This window comes from Babylonia areolata, chromosome 11 (genome assembly GCF_041734735.1).
Source record: "Babylonia areolata isolate BAREFJ2019XMU chromosome 11, ASM4173473v1, whole genome shotgun sequence".
NCBI lineage: Eukaryota > Metazoa > Mollusca > Gastropoda > Neogastropoda > Buccinidae > Babylonia > Babylonia areolata.
In genome coordinates this window covers 12,959,767-12,975,826 of record NC_134886.1, presented here as the reverse complement: position 1 = coordinate 12,975,826, position 16,060 = coordinate 12,959,767, and the positions used below count along the sequence as shown (strand labels likewise).

The 16,060-nt window shown below is 43.8% G+C and overlaps 1 protein-coding gene across 2 annotated transcripts in view; it reads right to left on the bottom strand.

Moving 5' to 3' along the window:
* Positions 1-16,060, bottom strand: part of LOC143287544 (uncharacterized) — an 85,257-nt gene that overhangs the window by 30,342 nt on the left and 38,855 nt on the right. The window contains exons 8-13 of one of the 2 annotated variants that reach the window (XM_076595602.1): positions 14,461-14,562; positions 11,513-11,789; positions 9,419-9,579; positions 7,315-7,463; positions 6,007-6,166; positions 5,237-5,397 (exon numbers count right to left, since the gene is read on the bottom strand). In XM_076595602.1, coding sequence (XP_076451717.1) covers positions 5,237-5,397; positions 6,007-6,166; positions 7,315-7,463; positions 9,419-9,579; positions 11,513-11,789; positions 14,461-14,562 — 1,010 coding nt within the window. Of the gene's footprint in view, positions 1-5,236; positions 5,398-6,006; positions 6,167-7,314; positions 7,464-9,418; positions 9,580-11,389; positions 11,790-14,460; positions 14,563-16,060 lie in introns of both variants that reach the window. The other variant, XM_076595601.1, reaches the window with a different exon arrangement.

Genomic DNA, 16,060 nt, shown 5'->3' with positions numbered 1-16,060 from the left:
CCAAGCTGTCCAACTCAGCAGGCAGGCAGAGGCCAGGAAAGAAAGCCAGCAGCTAATCAGAGGTAGTCCTTCAGTCAACCTGGTAGACAGGAAACCACCTGCCACTTACAACCAACGCTTCAACTCCAGGAGTCAGTACCAGCACCACAAGGCCAACTGGTGCTGCTGGCAACATTTGTGGTTATTGCGGCAAAGAGCCACACAGTCGAGACAAATGCCCAGCCAAGAACGCAACATGCAGCAAGTGTCACAAACATGGACACTTCCAAGCGGTATGCCGCAGTAGCCAAGCTCCTCGACACGCCCGTCGCCCGAGGGCAGCCCATGAGCTGTTTGAAGACGAGGAAGAAAACGGGGACAATGACCATGACAGCCATTTCCTGGGTCATGTCTACCATCTGCAGGATGAAGACTGCTGGTCAGCTGAAGTCCTTGTCAATGGCTGTCCTCACACCTTCAAGCTGGACACGGGGGCATCAGTGACAGTGGCTGGAGAAAAATGGGCAGCCTCACATACTTTGACCAACCCCACCAAAACCCTGAAGGGACCAGGAAATACCAAACTGAACATACTCGGCACCCTTCAAGTACAGCTGCAACACAAAGAAAAGACAACAACAGAAACGCTATATGTCATCAAAGGACAGACATGCTCCCTCCTCAGTAGATCAGCCTGCACCAAGCTTGGCTTAGTTGCACGCATCCACAATGTGACACAGACAACGGATTTCAAGCAAGAATTCCCTCAACTTTTCACTGGTCTCGGGCTGCTGCAAACTCCTTACTCCACTTCCCTCAAGCCAGAAGCCCGTCCAACATGCCTGTATGCCCCACGCAAAATTCCCCATCCACTCGTCCCAAAAGTCAAGCGTGAGATCAACAGAATGATGGAAGGAGTCATTTCCCCTGTTACGGAACCCAGCAGCTGGTGCTCGGGAATCGTCATCGTTCCAAAACCAAACGGGGCAGTCCGCATCTGTGTGGACTTGACACAGCTGAACAAAGCCGTACAGCGGGAAGTTCACCCCATGGCATCAGTGGACGAGAGCTTGGCTAAGCTATCAAAGTCCAAAGTCTTCACCAAGCTTGATGCTAAAAGCGGATTTTGGCAAGTACCTCTAGACCCTGGCTCAAGGCTCTACACCACTTTCGTCACGCCCTTTGGGCGATTTTGCTTCAATCGCCTCCCCATTGGCATTAGCTCAGCCAATGAAGTGTTCCAGTGCCTTATATCTCAGATCCTGGAGAATATCGAGGGCGTCATCTGCCACATGGACGACATCCTCGTCCATGCAGAGGACCAGCAAACACACGACCAGCGCCTGAGGACAGTCCTGCAACGACTCCAGGAGGCTGGCCTCACCCAGAATGACAAATGCGAATTCGCAAAACCATCAATCAGGTTCCTAGGCCACATCATCGATGCAAATGGAATCCACGTGGATCCAGCCAAGGTGGAAGCCATCACTAGCTTCCCACCTCCCACCAACATCACTGAGCTCCAGTGCTTCCTTAGCATGGTAAACCAGCTAGCGAAGTTCACGCCTAACCTTGCTGACATCACCGCACCACTACGGGGCCTACTCCGCAAGGGCACAGCATGGACATGGGGCGACCAACAAGAGGCAGCCTTTCAACAAACAAAATGCCTCCTCACCTCTACACCAGTCCTTGCTCACTACAGCCCTGACCGAGAGACAACCATTGCAGCTGATGCTTGCAACACAGGGATCGGGGCAGTGCTCTACCAAACACAAGACAATGGCACATGACGACCCATCTGCTCATTTCAAGATCACTCACAGATGCAGAGAAGAATTACGCAGAAGGAAGGAAGCCCTGGCAGCTACTTGGGCCTGCGAGAGGCTGAGGGAATGCGTCTTGGGACTGAAGTTCACCCTGGAAACAGACCACATGCCATTGATCCCCTTGCTCAATACAACAGAACTGCACAAGATGCCACCACGGATCCAACGTTTTCACCTCCGTCTCATGCGATATGACACCAAAGTCACCCATGTGGCAGGAAAAAATCAGATCACAGCAGATGCGCTGTCACGCGCACCAGTTTCGCTACCTGACAAAAATGACATCAACCTTATTGATGATACAACTGCACATGCCCAACAGTGCATCAACATCCTCCCAGCATCAGCCGAAAAGTTACATCGAATACGGCAGTCAGAAACAGCTGACCCAGAAATCACCGAAGTTCGCAAGTACTGCACCAATGGCTGGCCCATCTACTTACCTCACTCTCCACTTCTTCAGCAATACTGGACCAACAGACAGCACTTCACAGTCGTCGATGACCTGCTACTCTTTGACGATCGCATCGTCATTCCCCGTGACATGAGAATGGACATCCTCAACCACCTACATGAAGGACACCAGGGCATCACTAAAACCCGTGCCTTGGCCTCATCTTCAGTTTGGTGGCCTTCCATTTCTTCCCAGATAGAAGAAATGGTCAGCAAATGCCGCACCTGAGCAATACACAGGCCAGCCCAAAAAGAGCCATTATTTCCCTCCTCCTTCCCCGAACGCCCATGGTCCAGAGTCGGGATGGACCTCTTTGAACATGATGGCAAAATGTACATCATCATCATTGACTACTATTCTCGATGGACTGAGATTTGACCCTTAGGAAAAAACATCAAGCGCTCACACCATCGTCAGGATCAAGAGTGTTTTTGCAGCCCATGGCATACCAGACGTTGTTATTTCTGACAACGGTCCACAGTTCGCCAGCACAGAATTCAGGGCGTTTGCAGCAGATTACGGCTTCACCCACACCACGAGCTCACCACGGTACCTCCAGAGCAATGGTGAAGCAGAGCGCGCAGTCCAAACGGTGAAACAGATGCTCAAAAAATCCAAAGACCCCTATGCAGCCCTACTCCTCTACAGAGCCACTCCATTGCGCAACGGTCTCTCCCCCAGCGAACTCCTGATGGGGAGGAAACTTAAAACCAAACTTCCCATCCTACCCTCCTCCCTCCGCCCATCAACTCCTGACCACTCTCTCATCCAAGAAAAAGAGAATGACATGAAATCAAAACAACGGACACTCTGCAACAAACGCCATGCTGCACGAGAGGCACCTCCGCTCAAAACAGGATAGTCTGTGTTCATTAAAGACATGAACAAAACTGGACAGGTTGTAGCAGAACACCACAGTCCACGCTCCTTCACCGTGGCAACAACGCAGGGCACGATCCGCCGTAACAGGTCACACCTAGTGGCCATGCCTGGTGAAGCCCATCCAACACTGCAGACAACCACTGCCGCAGGGAATGCCACGTCTTCGGGTTCTCTTCCACCACCATCACCACCTCAACAGATCCCCTCACCGCCCAGACAGCAGCCACCCATACAGATGGCCACGCCCAGAGCAACACCCATGGCCCCAGGATCAGCTGTCAACAACACACCATGTCAACTACGCACCAGATCAGGCAGACCAGTCAACAAACCGGTGAAGCTAAATCTGTGAAAGTGTACCCAGCAGATCTGAGAAAGGCCCTTATATCTGTACTGGGAAAACAAAGTGTAGAAAGTGCAAATGTGCTCCCATACAGGTCTGAGAAAGGCCCCTATGGCTCACCTGTCTTGGGGAAAACAAAATATTAGGTTGAACTTCACCAGCACAACAAACTTACTTCACCCCATAATCATACCAAAGTGTGGAACACAGTGCAACATTGACATATATAATCTTGTGCGTGTACATGTACATTGCTTCTGAACACTTACCAGTAACCGCTGATCTAGTCACATGTCATCATCAAACGTACACTGGTACCAAACCCAAAACCCATACAAATATGTTTAACGTATTGTGTTTGTTTTTCACTACATTTTTTTCTTTTCTCCTTATCACCACAAAATTCTCTTATCACTAAAAGTTTCAAAGCATATCCCAGGATATGTATCCGCCCACAAGCCGTAATTTCCATCTCTTTGGAAGGAAATTATACTGAACTGATTGACATTGTTACGAATCAGTAGAAAAGGGAAGAGGAGAGAAGGGAACAGACTCTCACAAAAGAAGCTCAGTGAGGCTCATTGTGCATATTGCATGATCTGCTTTAAATTCATTTTTGACTCACTTGTATAAACAAGTGAGTCTATGTTTTAACTCGGTGTTCGGTTGTCTGTGTGTGTGTCTGTGTGTCCGTGGTAAACTTTAACATTGACATTTTCTCTGCAACTACTTTGTCAGTTGACACCAAATTTGGCATAAAAATGGGAAAAATTCAGTTCTTTCCAGTCATCTTGTTTAAAACAATATTGCGCCTCTGGGATGGGCACAAAAAAAAAACAAAAAAAAGAATGAAGCCTAATTATATGCAAACTGCATTTACTGTTATATTTATATTTTTTGTATTCTCTAAACTTGGCACTTTGATCTGATATTCTGACCCAACAGCTAGAGCAGTCATTATTATCATTTTTTGTTCAAACAGGAACTTCTTTTACTAAGCATGGAAGTTTTATTTATTTTGCAAACGTTTTGGTGCAGATAGTAAAAAAGGGAAATTACTCTGTAATTAATGCTAGGGGAGTTAATTTGCTTTAAACTGATCTTTCTCATCTTAAACATTACATTTTGAAACAAGAGAGGCAAGGCCTTCAAGACTCACTTGTGATGCACTTTTTAAAAAAACATCCAAGCTTTTTATGTATTGAGTATAATTTCAAAATGAAATGTTTAAGATGAGAAAGATCAGTTTAAAGCAAACTAAGTCCCCAGCAGAGTAATTTCCCTTGTTTTACTATCTGCACCAAAACGTTTGCAATAAACAAAACTTCCATGCTTAGCAAAAGAAGTTCCTGTTTGAACAAAAAATTATAATAATGATAGATCTTTTGTTGGGTCGAATATCAGATCAAAGTGCCAAGATTAGAGAATATAAAAAATATAAATATAACAGTAAATGCATTATACTCAATACATAAAAAGCTTGGATTTTTTTTAAAAGTGTATCACAAGTGAGTCTTGAAGGCTTTGCCTCTCATGTTAGTTCATTGTGTGTCTAGATGGAAATGAACAGTACCCCACACAAAAAAGGGGAGTTGTAGTATGATGCATGTGTTTGTAGTGTTTTGTGTAGCGAGACGAGCTAAGGGAAATAACTCCGGTTAATCTGAACTTGGCGGAATAAACGTGGCTTGCACAGAAGCACTCTGTTTGGACTCCATTTGTCCCTTCGCATAATATTACACTACGTACCTGGCATTTCCTCGCAGACACGCTAGTTGCAGCATGTTGAATCCCCTCCTATTGAGCTCCTGGTGGTTCAGGGTGTCTGCCTGCAGCAGAACCTCTACCAAAGCCTCATGGCCCTGACCAATTTCTATGGCATCAAACATGGGGGTGTCCTGTTCCCGGTCCTGTTCAGTAACAACAGAAAGAGAACAAGGAAGGAAGGGATGGGAGAAACCATACAAAATGAAACGAAAATGTACTCAGGACAGTCCACAGTCTCTTTAGAAGGGGATCCAAATACAAATGCGACAATTGTTACGAACACAAAGATAACGAAAAATATGAAATCTATGTGGAAAGGAATGGGGGAAGAAATGAGTAACGATAAAAAGAAGGAAGGAAAAGGATGAGAATAATATGGGGAAATACTGGTTTAAAGAGAAATAAATGGGGAACATGATAGGTAAATTCATATTTAAAAAAAATCACAAACAAACCAAAAAACCCTTGTATCGCCGAATCGACGGAAAAGATGAATGATACAGTTTTATTTAAACCAACACTAACCCCACATCACCAGTGACAGTCGAGTATTTATATCACGCTGGTCTAATTTAAATTCCAAACGCAACAATAGAAATCAAAACGAGAATAAATAGAAACACGTCCCACAAACAAACAAAACAAAAGAACAACAGCAGCAACAATAAAAATATAATACTGTACCAGCCATGCTGCTGCTGGTGATGATAAAAATGACAATGACGATGATGCTGAACTAGACGAAGACTAACCTTGGCATTGACGTCGGCACCCCGGCAGATGAGCACCTGGGCCAGCTGGGGAAAGTTCTGGTGGACAGCGGCGTGCAGCGGTGTCCTGTGGCCCCGTTCCGTTTTCACGTTTGGGTTCGCGCCCCGATCGAGCAACAGCATGGCGACGTCCTCCTTTCGGCTGCACACGCCGTCATTATCATCGTCGACGTTGTAGTTGTCATCAGCAGTGGCATTGTCATCGTCGTCGTCATCGTCATTGTAGTCATCATCATTCCTGCCGTCCTCCTCATCGTCGTCATCACTGTCTTTGTCAACATTATCATTGTCGTCGTCAATCACTGTCAAAATGTCACAGCATTACAATATGTCACATTTGTGACATTTTGTTCCACATTGTCGTGTATTCATGTCACACGTGAACAGACCGTTTTCCGTCGGGTCTGACTCATCAGTTGAGTGAAGTACAGTTTCCTGCCAATCCGTGGGTAAACAATGACCACTACCAAACAAACACCAAGTGGTAAAGATGTCAGCCTGTGGAATGGAATGGAGGCTCCCGTGATCGATCCCCAGCTGAGTTAAACCAAAGACCAACTGACATCCTAGCACAGGTGAGAGATCACTTTGACGTAAATTGCAGATTCTGACTATTTTACAGCTTATTAGCGTGTCATTAGTACTACTGTACCTTGTACAATGTAGATGACACGTAGTCAGTGAAAATGACCACGGGTCACTTTGACGAAAAAAAAAAAAAACCACGCCAGTTTTTGACTATTTCTTTCAACAGAAAAATTCATGCACCTTGTATAATGCAGATGACCAGTGGTTAATGCCATTGACCAGTGGTCACTTTGATGTAAATTGCAGGTTTTGACTATTTAACAGCTTATCAGTGTCTCCTGTGTACTACTGTACCTTATGACAATGACCAGTGATCACATTGACCAACAAGAGAGGCAAGGCCTTCAAGACTCACTTGTGATATAAAGCCATATGAGAACAATTTATAAACGATATTCAAAAATAGAATAACACAGGTAGTATTCCTAGTCGGTTGATGCTAACAAATAATGAATATATACAAACAAGATTGGGGAAATTCTGTTTATGAATGCTGTTCCATTTTATGACGTTAATTATTCAGTTATTTACCTTTGTATTTATGTATTATAAACCTCAAGGTTTCATGGCAATAAAATGTATTCTGTTCTATTCACACACACACACACACACACACACACACACACACACACACACACGTAGGCACACACACGCGCGCGCGCGCGCGCACACACACAGACACACACACGCACACACACACACCTGTCAATGGCAACGTAGAGAGGAGTTCGTCCCTTCCCCCCAACCGTATTGACGTCAGCACCAATATCAAGCAGTGATGTCACCACATCTCGCTGACCTTCGTAACACGCATACATCAGTGGTGTCAGCGTCTGCTCGGTCTTCGTCAGCTGCAAGAATAATGATACGGCTACCACTACTACTATGAAAGCTAATATTAATTATTAAGTGGAGTGATGGCCTAGAGGTAACGCGTCCGCCTAGGAATCGAGAGAATCTGAGTGCGCTGTTTACACAAACTGAAAAAATGAAATGGGTATTGAGTCAGTAAATAAACATAATCACGCTGTGCATTGCATTAGTGGCAAAGCCCTCACTCTATTTACTCAGCAGTTGTCACGATATTAGTCTATGACCTCACTTTCCACTGACTTTCCTTCCGCTGACCACACCTTCGCTGACCTGCGACAAGGACACGATTTTGACCTATGTCGCTTTTGACGTCACTTCCGACGATCTTGACCTATGATGTCACTTCCGCTGATGAGAACCCGTACGAAAACCCCCCAAAAGATGTCATCGGACCCTGACTATACAACTAAACTGCGCTTCTCAGTCCGTCACGTTGGTTCCCAGCTTAGTTTAAAAAGTATCTCAAAACACATCTTTCGTTCCACCTGCAGTCTTTTTAACTGTCCTTTGGGGCTTCTACTGTTTTTGTGTGTGCGGGTCGAGGTGTTTATTTGCGGGTTTATGCATTGGTTGGTTTGTGTATGATGTAGCCGACTGGATGCGTGTATTTTATGTTTATATATGTATGACTTTTTGTTGTAAACGCTACGAGCTCCCTGCCTGGGAGGTATGACCGACGATCTGCATTATCATTATTATTATTAGCATTATTTTGTATTTGTATTCCTTTTTATCACAACAGATTTCTCTGTGTGAAATTCGGGCTGCTCTCCCCAGGGAGAGCGCGTCGCTACACTACAGCGCCACCCATTTTTTTTTGGTATTTTTTCCTGCGTGCAGGTTTATTTGTTTTTCCTGTCGAAGTGGATTTTTCTACAGAATTTTGGCAGGAACAACCCTTTTGTTGCCGTGGGTTCTTTTACGTGCGCTAAGTGCATGCTGCACACGGGACCTCGGTTTATCGTCTCATCCGAATGACTAGCGTCCAGACCACCACTCAAGGTCTAATGGAGGGGGAGAAAATAATTATCGGCGGCTGATTCGAACCAGCGCCCTCAGATTCTCTCGCTTCCTAGGCGGACGCGTTACCTCTAGGCCATCACTCCCCTTAGTGAGCGGGACGATTCATTCATCTATTATTGTGGTTATGTCTGCTTTGTCTCAAACATGGTCAGTACTTGTGAGGTCAGGACCAATGCTTTCTGGTAATAAACGACGAACATTCAAAAACCATTATCACCCCTTGCAATCCCGGGTCTCTAGAAAATAAAGCTAAAATGAAACGCCAAACAACAAAACAACAACAACAGCAAAGACACACACACACACACACACACACACACACACACACACACACACACACACAAACCACACAAATAAAAACGAAACCCCACTTCGTGTATGTCCAAACACATCACATCACATCAAATCAAATAATGCTGCTTAAAGCCCAAACCATGGCATAAGGGATCAATTCAAGGTCTTAAAACCAATTAAACAGAAACCAAACTGAACGCCCATTGAATTACTTTAAAAGGTCTAATGCATATCACTATCAGGCATATTTCCTCTTCCACTTTATTCAAGACTTCCCTGTTAACAACCCCGCGACACGCCATTGTTCTCGTGAGCGTGCGTGCGTGCGTGTGTGTTCGCGCGCGCGCGCGTGTTTGCAGGTGTTACCTTTTGTCTGTTTGCTTGCTTGGTTTATATTTCCCCCATGACTCTTTTATGACATTTTCATGTTCCGAGTGCTTCCTCTAAAAATGAGAGGTTATTTGAGTGAGACGTTGCATGCAAATGGATGAACATATGATCAATCGTAAAATGAAAATGTGTGTGCGCGCGCGCGCGAGTGCCTGGATTCATAAATGTGAGGACCTGTGCTTTACAACTTCACATTATTGTTGATACTCATTCAGCCGCGTCATACCAGAGACCAGTTGGCCCGGACCATGGCCTGCACGGCCGCTGTGTCGCCTCGAGCAATGAGGGAGAAGAGAAGCTTTAACAGCGGGTCTGAGCTGTCACCGTCACTGTCACTTCCGCTTCCTGCCAGCAGCTCCGTCATCTTCAGAATACCGGTCTGCATGTCTGGAAGGCAAACAGTAACTCAACGCGTCAAAAGTGAACTTTAAAAAAGCAACATCTTTTTATTCAGGTTTATAAAGGCTTATAGATACAAACGTGTTTCGAACTTGGAAAGAGGAAACGGAACACTGGCCAGAACTGATTCTGCATTTTCAGTTTCAGTTTCAATTTCGGTTTCAGTTTCACACACACACACACAGACACACACAAACATATACACACACACTTCCGCACACACCCATCCACACACACACACACACACACACAAAAACAAACATATACACACACACTTCCGCACACACACACACACACACACACACACACACATAAGCAAGCACGCAAAAGCACAGACACACACACATACACTCGTAAATAAATTTAAACAAACACACACACCCACACACAATGCAAAACAGCAAGAAGAGAGAAAGTCATTGATTCCGTGAAACATGTTATCACTGTACACTTGTTGCCCGTTTCTGCACATATTTGTCATATTGTACAGTGATCTCAAAAACATATCTGTCAATTTCATATGCTGATATATTTTGTTGTTTTTGTTTTGAAGTTTGCTGGGCTTTGCTGCTGTTCGTGTTGCTTGTCCGATGAAAACTGTCACAACGTGGTTCTAAAGCATGTCTATGAACAAAACTGTCACAACGTGGTTCTAAAGCATGTCTATGAACAAAACTGTCACAACGTGGTTCTAAAGCATGTCTATGAACAAAACTGTCACAACGTGGTTCTAAAGCATGTCTATGAACAAAACTGTCACAACGTGGTTCTAAAGCATGTCTATGAACAAAACTGTCACAACGTGGTTCTAAAGCATGTCTATGAACAAAACTGTCACAACGTGGTTCTAAAGCATGTCTATGAACAAAGCTGTTACAACGTGGTTCTAAAGCATGTCTGTGAACAAAGCTGTTACAACGTGGTTCTAAAGCATGTCTGTGAACAAAACTGTTACAACGTGGTTCTAAAGCATGTCTGTGAACAAAACTGTTACAACGTGGTTCTAAAGCATGTCTGTGAACAAAACTGTTACAACGTGGTTCTAAAGCATGTCTGTGAACAAAACTGTTACAACGTGGTTCTAAAGCATGTCTATGAACAAAGCTGTTACAACGTGGTTCTAAAGCATGTCTATGAACAAAACTGTTACAACGTGGTTCTAAAGCATGTCTATGAACAAAACTGTTACAACGTGGTTCTAAAGCATGTCTGTGAACAAAACTGTTACAACGTGGTTCTAAAGCATGTCTGTAAAGCATGTCTGCACGAACGTGTACAGTACACTGTAATTGTCGGTGTGAATCATTTGTATAAACAAACGCGCGCACAGATATACACACACAGAGACAGACACACACACACACAGACAGATACACACGTGCACGCATGCTTGCACATACGCCACACACAGATACACATATACTCTCACATCCCACCACATCCACCCATATCAATACACACACACATAAGCACACGCGCACGTACCCCTACACGTTCCACATCGACACCTACACATCCACTCACACACACAAACCTGGTCTGGACGCTATTCATTCGGACAAACCGAGGTCCCATGTGCAGCATGCATTTAGCGCACATAAAAGAACCCATGGCAACAAAAGGGTTGTCCCTGGCAAAATTCTGTAGAAAAATCCACTTGGATGGGAAAACAAATAAAATTGCAGGCAGGCAAAAAATACAAAAAAAAAAAAAAAAAAAAAGAAAAGAAAAAAGGTGGGGCACACACACACGCGCGTGCAAACACACACACACAGACACGCACACGCACACCACTCACCCGTATCGCTGTCGTCTCCATCAGCGTCACTCTTCACCAAACTCACCGTTGCCCCACCCCGCGCCTCGTCACTATCACTGTCCGGGGCAGTGCCCACTGGAGGCATCCCCGTTTGAAGATTACCTGCTGGAGATGTCCCAGCCAGCACTCCCAGCTTTCGCCCTGGCGATGGACGTCCGTCAACAGCCTTTCCTGGGTAAGCATGCCCTCCGGTGGAGGGTTCTGAGCCTGCCACAGCTGCTCTGCGGGCCTGGACCAAGGAGCCCAGGGGGTTGGGAGTGGCGCCTGGCGATGGCACGCAGCAGGCCGAGGAGAAGCGAAAGGTCTGGTAGTGGCCCAAGGTCACGGTGACCGTGTCGTCCTTGTGGACAGTCTGCACGCGGCCCACCTTGCCACACGTCTGGGGGGACAAGGGATGACAGGATTGTTGTCCAAGGCCACTCAGTGAATATCCGTCCACAAATTGTACGGATCGGGTGTCTTACTCCCCGCCTCCCCTCCACTAGACCTTGAGTGGTGGCCTGGTTGCTAGTTCTTCGGATGAGACGATAAATAGAGGTCCTTTGTGCAGTTTGCATTTAGCGCACGCAAAATAACTCACGGCAGCAGGCTGTCCTTCGCAAAATTCTGTAAAAATATAACCCATTCTTACATTATAATATACGTTCTGACAGGAAAAGAACAATACATATTCATGGGTTGCGCTGCACTGTGGTGACGCACTTTCCGGAGAGAGCAGCCCGAATTTCATACAGAAATATATTGTGTCAAAGGGTAATACAGTACAATACAATGCAATGCAGTGCAATACAGCATTTCTGGTTTCGCCTGATGCAACTCCCACGTTTACTCGTATGTACGACTATTCTTACCGTGCTTTGTATGCAGCCATACTCCATTTTCGGGAGTATGCATATAGGATATGTTTTTGTTTCCACAACCCACCGAACGCTGACATGGTTTATGGGTTTTTTCACGTACTTCGGTTGTAAAACCAGTGATGATAAGGATTTTTTCCACAGCAAAGACTGTGGTGTTGGTTGTGACAGTGCATGATCATGTTTCTAAAATCCCTTGTTGGCAAAGTGTTGTAAGTCCTGTTGAAGGTTATTCTGTCATGTCGTGACGGTGTGTGGTTGTTAGTTCTTTTTTTCCAGCTAATGTCGCTGCTGTTTGAAAGGACGCTAAATTATTTTCGGCTAATGTCACTGCTGTGCTATTGTGTAAAAAGACGCTAAGTTCTTTTCGCCTTGTGTGACTGTTCTGTGAAGAGACACTAAATAAAAGATTCGCTCATTTATTCTAACGGATGCTCAGAGATTACGCACTGGGAAATATTTTTCATTTATTTTTTATTTTTAAAGGAATTGACAGCAGTATTCTGGGGAGTGTTCATCTCTGCACGTGGTAATGGCTTGGAGGCGCCGTGGCAGATTCAGTCATGAATCTGCAATACGAATGCAAGAGCAGACAAGCGCCGCTGTGAGTATCCAATGTCCTTTGTTTCAAATCAGGATGTAGCCACTGACGTTGTTTTCAACTTGTAGGTGGACACGCTGTTTCACTCTGGCTACTTATCGTTAAAAACCATTGTTTAAATATTATTGCTGAATGTCGTTACTGGCGGACACCGCGAACTTCTATGTGTGTGTGTGTGTGTGTGTGTGTGTGTGTGTGTGTGTGTGTGTGTGTAAACATGGCTGAATTCTAGCAAGAAGGCAGATAAATAATGATACCGATAATAATGATAATAATAATGATAAAATACAGGCTTATAATAGCACAATAACCCCATATCAAATTGGTCTCAACGCAAATTATAATGAAATATACAAGTTTGAGAATAACTGGCGGACAGATATGTTTAAAAAAAATCAACACCGGCAATATCACAGTCTCACATCACACTGGCCAAAATCACAGCAAAATAAATACATCACTTTCACTATAGTCAAAATATACACCGAGAAACCAGGCATCACAAAAATGCACCAAAAATCTTCACAAATGCCCACAAATCAACATAAAGAGTACATCCAGCGAACAGATCACAGCAAGCGTATGTAGATGGAAAAAAAAAAACGAAAAAAAAAAAAAAAAACCCCAGAGGAAAATACAGTTTGAAAAGATATGTTCTGAGTGCATGTCATTTGAAGAACGCTGTTGTCTGGATGGCGAATAGACAGAAAGTAGATCCGAAAGACAGACAGGACAGGTATCAGAGAAAAATATAGTGACAGGGGACTGAGAGTTTGTATTGTATTCGTGCTAGAATGGGGAGCCAGTGAAGGGAAGCAAGTAAGGGAGTGATGTAACGTTTCATAACCTTTAGCGTGAGTCGTGGTGTAGAGTTTTGAACGTTTTAAAGTTTGTCAACACAGTATTTGGGACAGTCAGCAAGAAGAGCATTTCCATAATCGAATCTAGATTTTTTTTTTTTTTTTTTTAAACAACAAAAAGCCAACGTCTCTGTGGTTTCTGTGATTAGATATTGGCGAATGGAGCTGATCTGTCGGACTGCTGCATACGCTGACCTACAAATGTGGATGATGTGTAGGTCAAGTGTCATGTCATCTGATAACATGTACCCTAAATTGCGTGCAAATGCTGAGAAAGGTATGTCTAATGTTCCCATCAGGTCAGATGAAGGCATAGGCAAGTCAGAAAAGGATCCCTCTGGGTGAATTAGAATTGCTTCTGTTATATTATCATTTTGTTTGAGTTCGTGATCTGTCATCCATCATTTGACATCTGTGATGCATAACTGTAAAGTCTGTATGGTTTGACCTATTTCTGTAGGGTGACATGTTCAATAAAGCTGTGTGTCGTCTGCGAAAGACTGACTGGAAACAAAGTGACTTTGGATGAGTATATGGAGAGGTTTGGTGTAAGTTAACAACGCCGGACATTATGCACACAAAACAAGTGAGCATTTTTTTTTTTAATGTTTTTTTTTTTATATCCCTGAAGAAATTCACCACTTCATTTTCTTTTCTTTTCTATCCTTCTGGCATGTTCACTAACACACGTACCTGCCAACAAGGCAATGCAAAGAGCACTAAACAACTCACGTCTGCAATCTGCTGATTCCAGGCGATCCGTTTATTGAGAAGTTTCACCTGGCTGACGTCACGACGAATGCGGATGACGTCACCTTCTTTCAGAGAAGGCACCTGGTCAGTGAAGTAAAGAACGTTATGTCGACGACGACAACGACAACGACGACAGCAACAACAATAACAGCGAAATACTTACATAGCTGAAGGAGCTCCACTGATCAGAATAATGCCACATCCTTTCAGCCGGCGCTTTCAGGATAAAATTCTGATGGGGCTTTGTCATTGCTAAAACCTGCAGATCAGGGCTGGGTTGCACAAGAGACGTTTACTTAGCTTCAAGTGAATGGAATTTGCGAAGACTCTAGAAGGAACATTTTTATGGTAAACAAACTTAGAAAAGCAACCCGGCCTAGCGCTCCCTGTCTCTGGTCTTCTTTCTCTCTGTCACGAACACATGCAACACATTTGCACACGTAGTGGATAAGGAGAGTCTCGTATTTTCACCTTGTTTACACACACACACACACACACACACACACACACATACACACACACACACACACACAAAACCAAAAAACAATGACACCCTCTTGAGGTTCTGGGCTGCGCTCCTTGTATAATACACTTACAGCACCATAAATGGTAAAATTTAAAGATATAAACAACAGCAGTCTATTTATGCCTTTAAAAATTGCAGTTATAATTTAGCAAATTTACGCTGGAGTACAGATCTTCTGGCTCATTGCAAAAAAAAAAAAAAAAAAAAAAAAATTGGTGTGGTGCTATTTTCGCAATACTATTTTCAATGTACACAGCAATCAAAACGTTTGTAAGAAGACACACATGCGTTAAGTTGAATACAACTAAGTGTGAGATATGTTAAGTTGACTGCAGCAAAGTGTGATTTCAAATCATTCCCCGCCCTCGCCCCCCCCCCCCCCCCCCCTGTAGTTAACCGACAATTATAAATTATTTTTTGTGATTTAGATGGAAAAAAAACAAAACAAACAAACAAAAAAAACACCAGAGATGAACTTAGCTACAGTCAGCATAAATCTCATATTTGTATTTTGTCTGCATTCAAATATTTACTTTAGCTTGCTGCAAACATTTGTAAATAGTGTGGGGGAAGTAGCACCACGTAATAAATAATGGCTGCAGCCAGAATTTGTTTCATTTTGGGAAAATGATTTGAAATCACACTTTGCTGCAGTCAACTTAACATGTCTCACACTTAGTTGTATTAACTACTGAAAAATGTTTTTATTTTAGGTGAGGGGAAGGAGGGGGGTTTAGACAGCATTTAAACTGCTTATCTACCATAGTTCATAGCTTAATATCCATCACAGGTCTGAGCGCAACCAAAGATTTATCTGCCTAATTTCACCTTCAACCCCTTCCCCTCACCTAAAATAAAAACATTTTTCAGTAGTTAATTCTTACAGAGTTTGCCAAATTTCTAGTAATTTTGTATGATCAGTGTTTTGATTAAACAATTTGATAATTTACACACCATTGTATAATATCGGTGTCTTTTTAATATTTTCAGTTTAACTGCGACTTGTATTACTTTATATTGAAGAACTGTTAGTTCAGCACACACACACACACA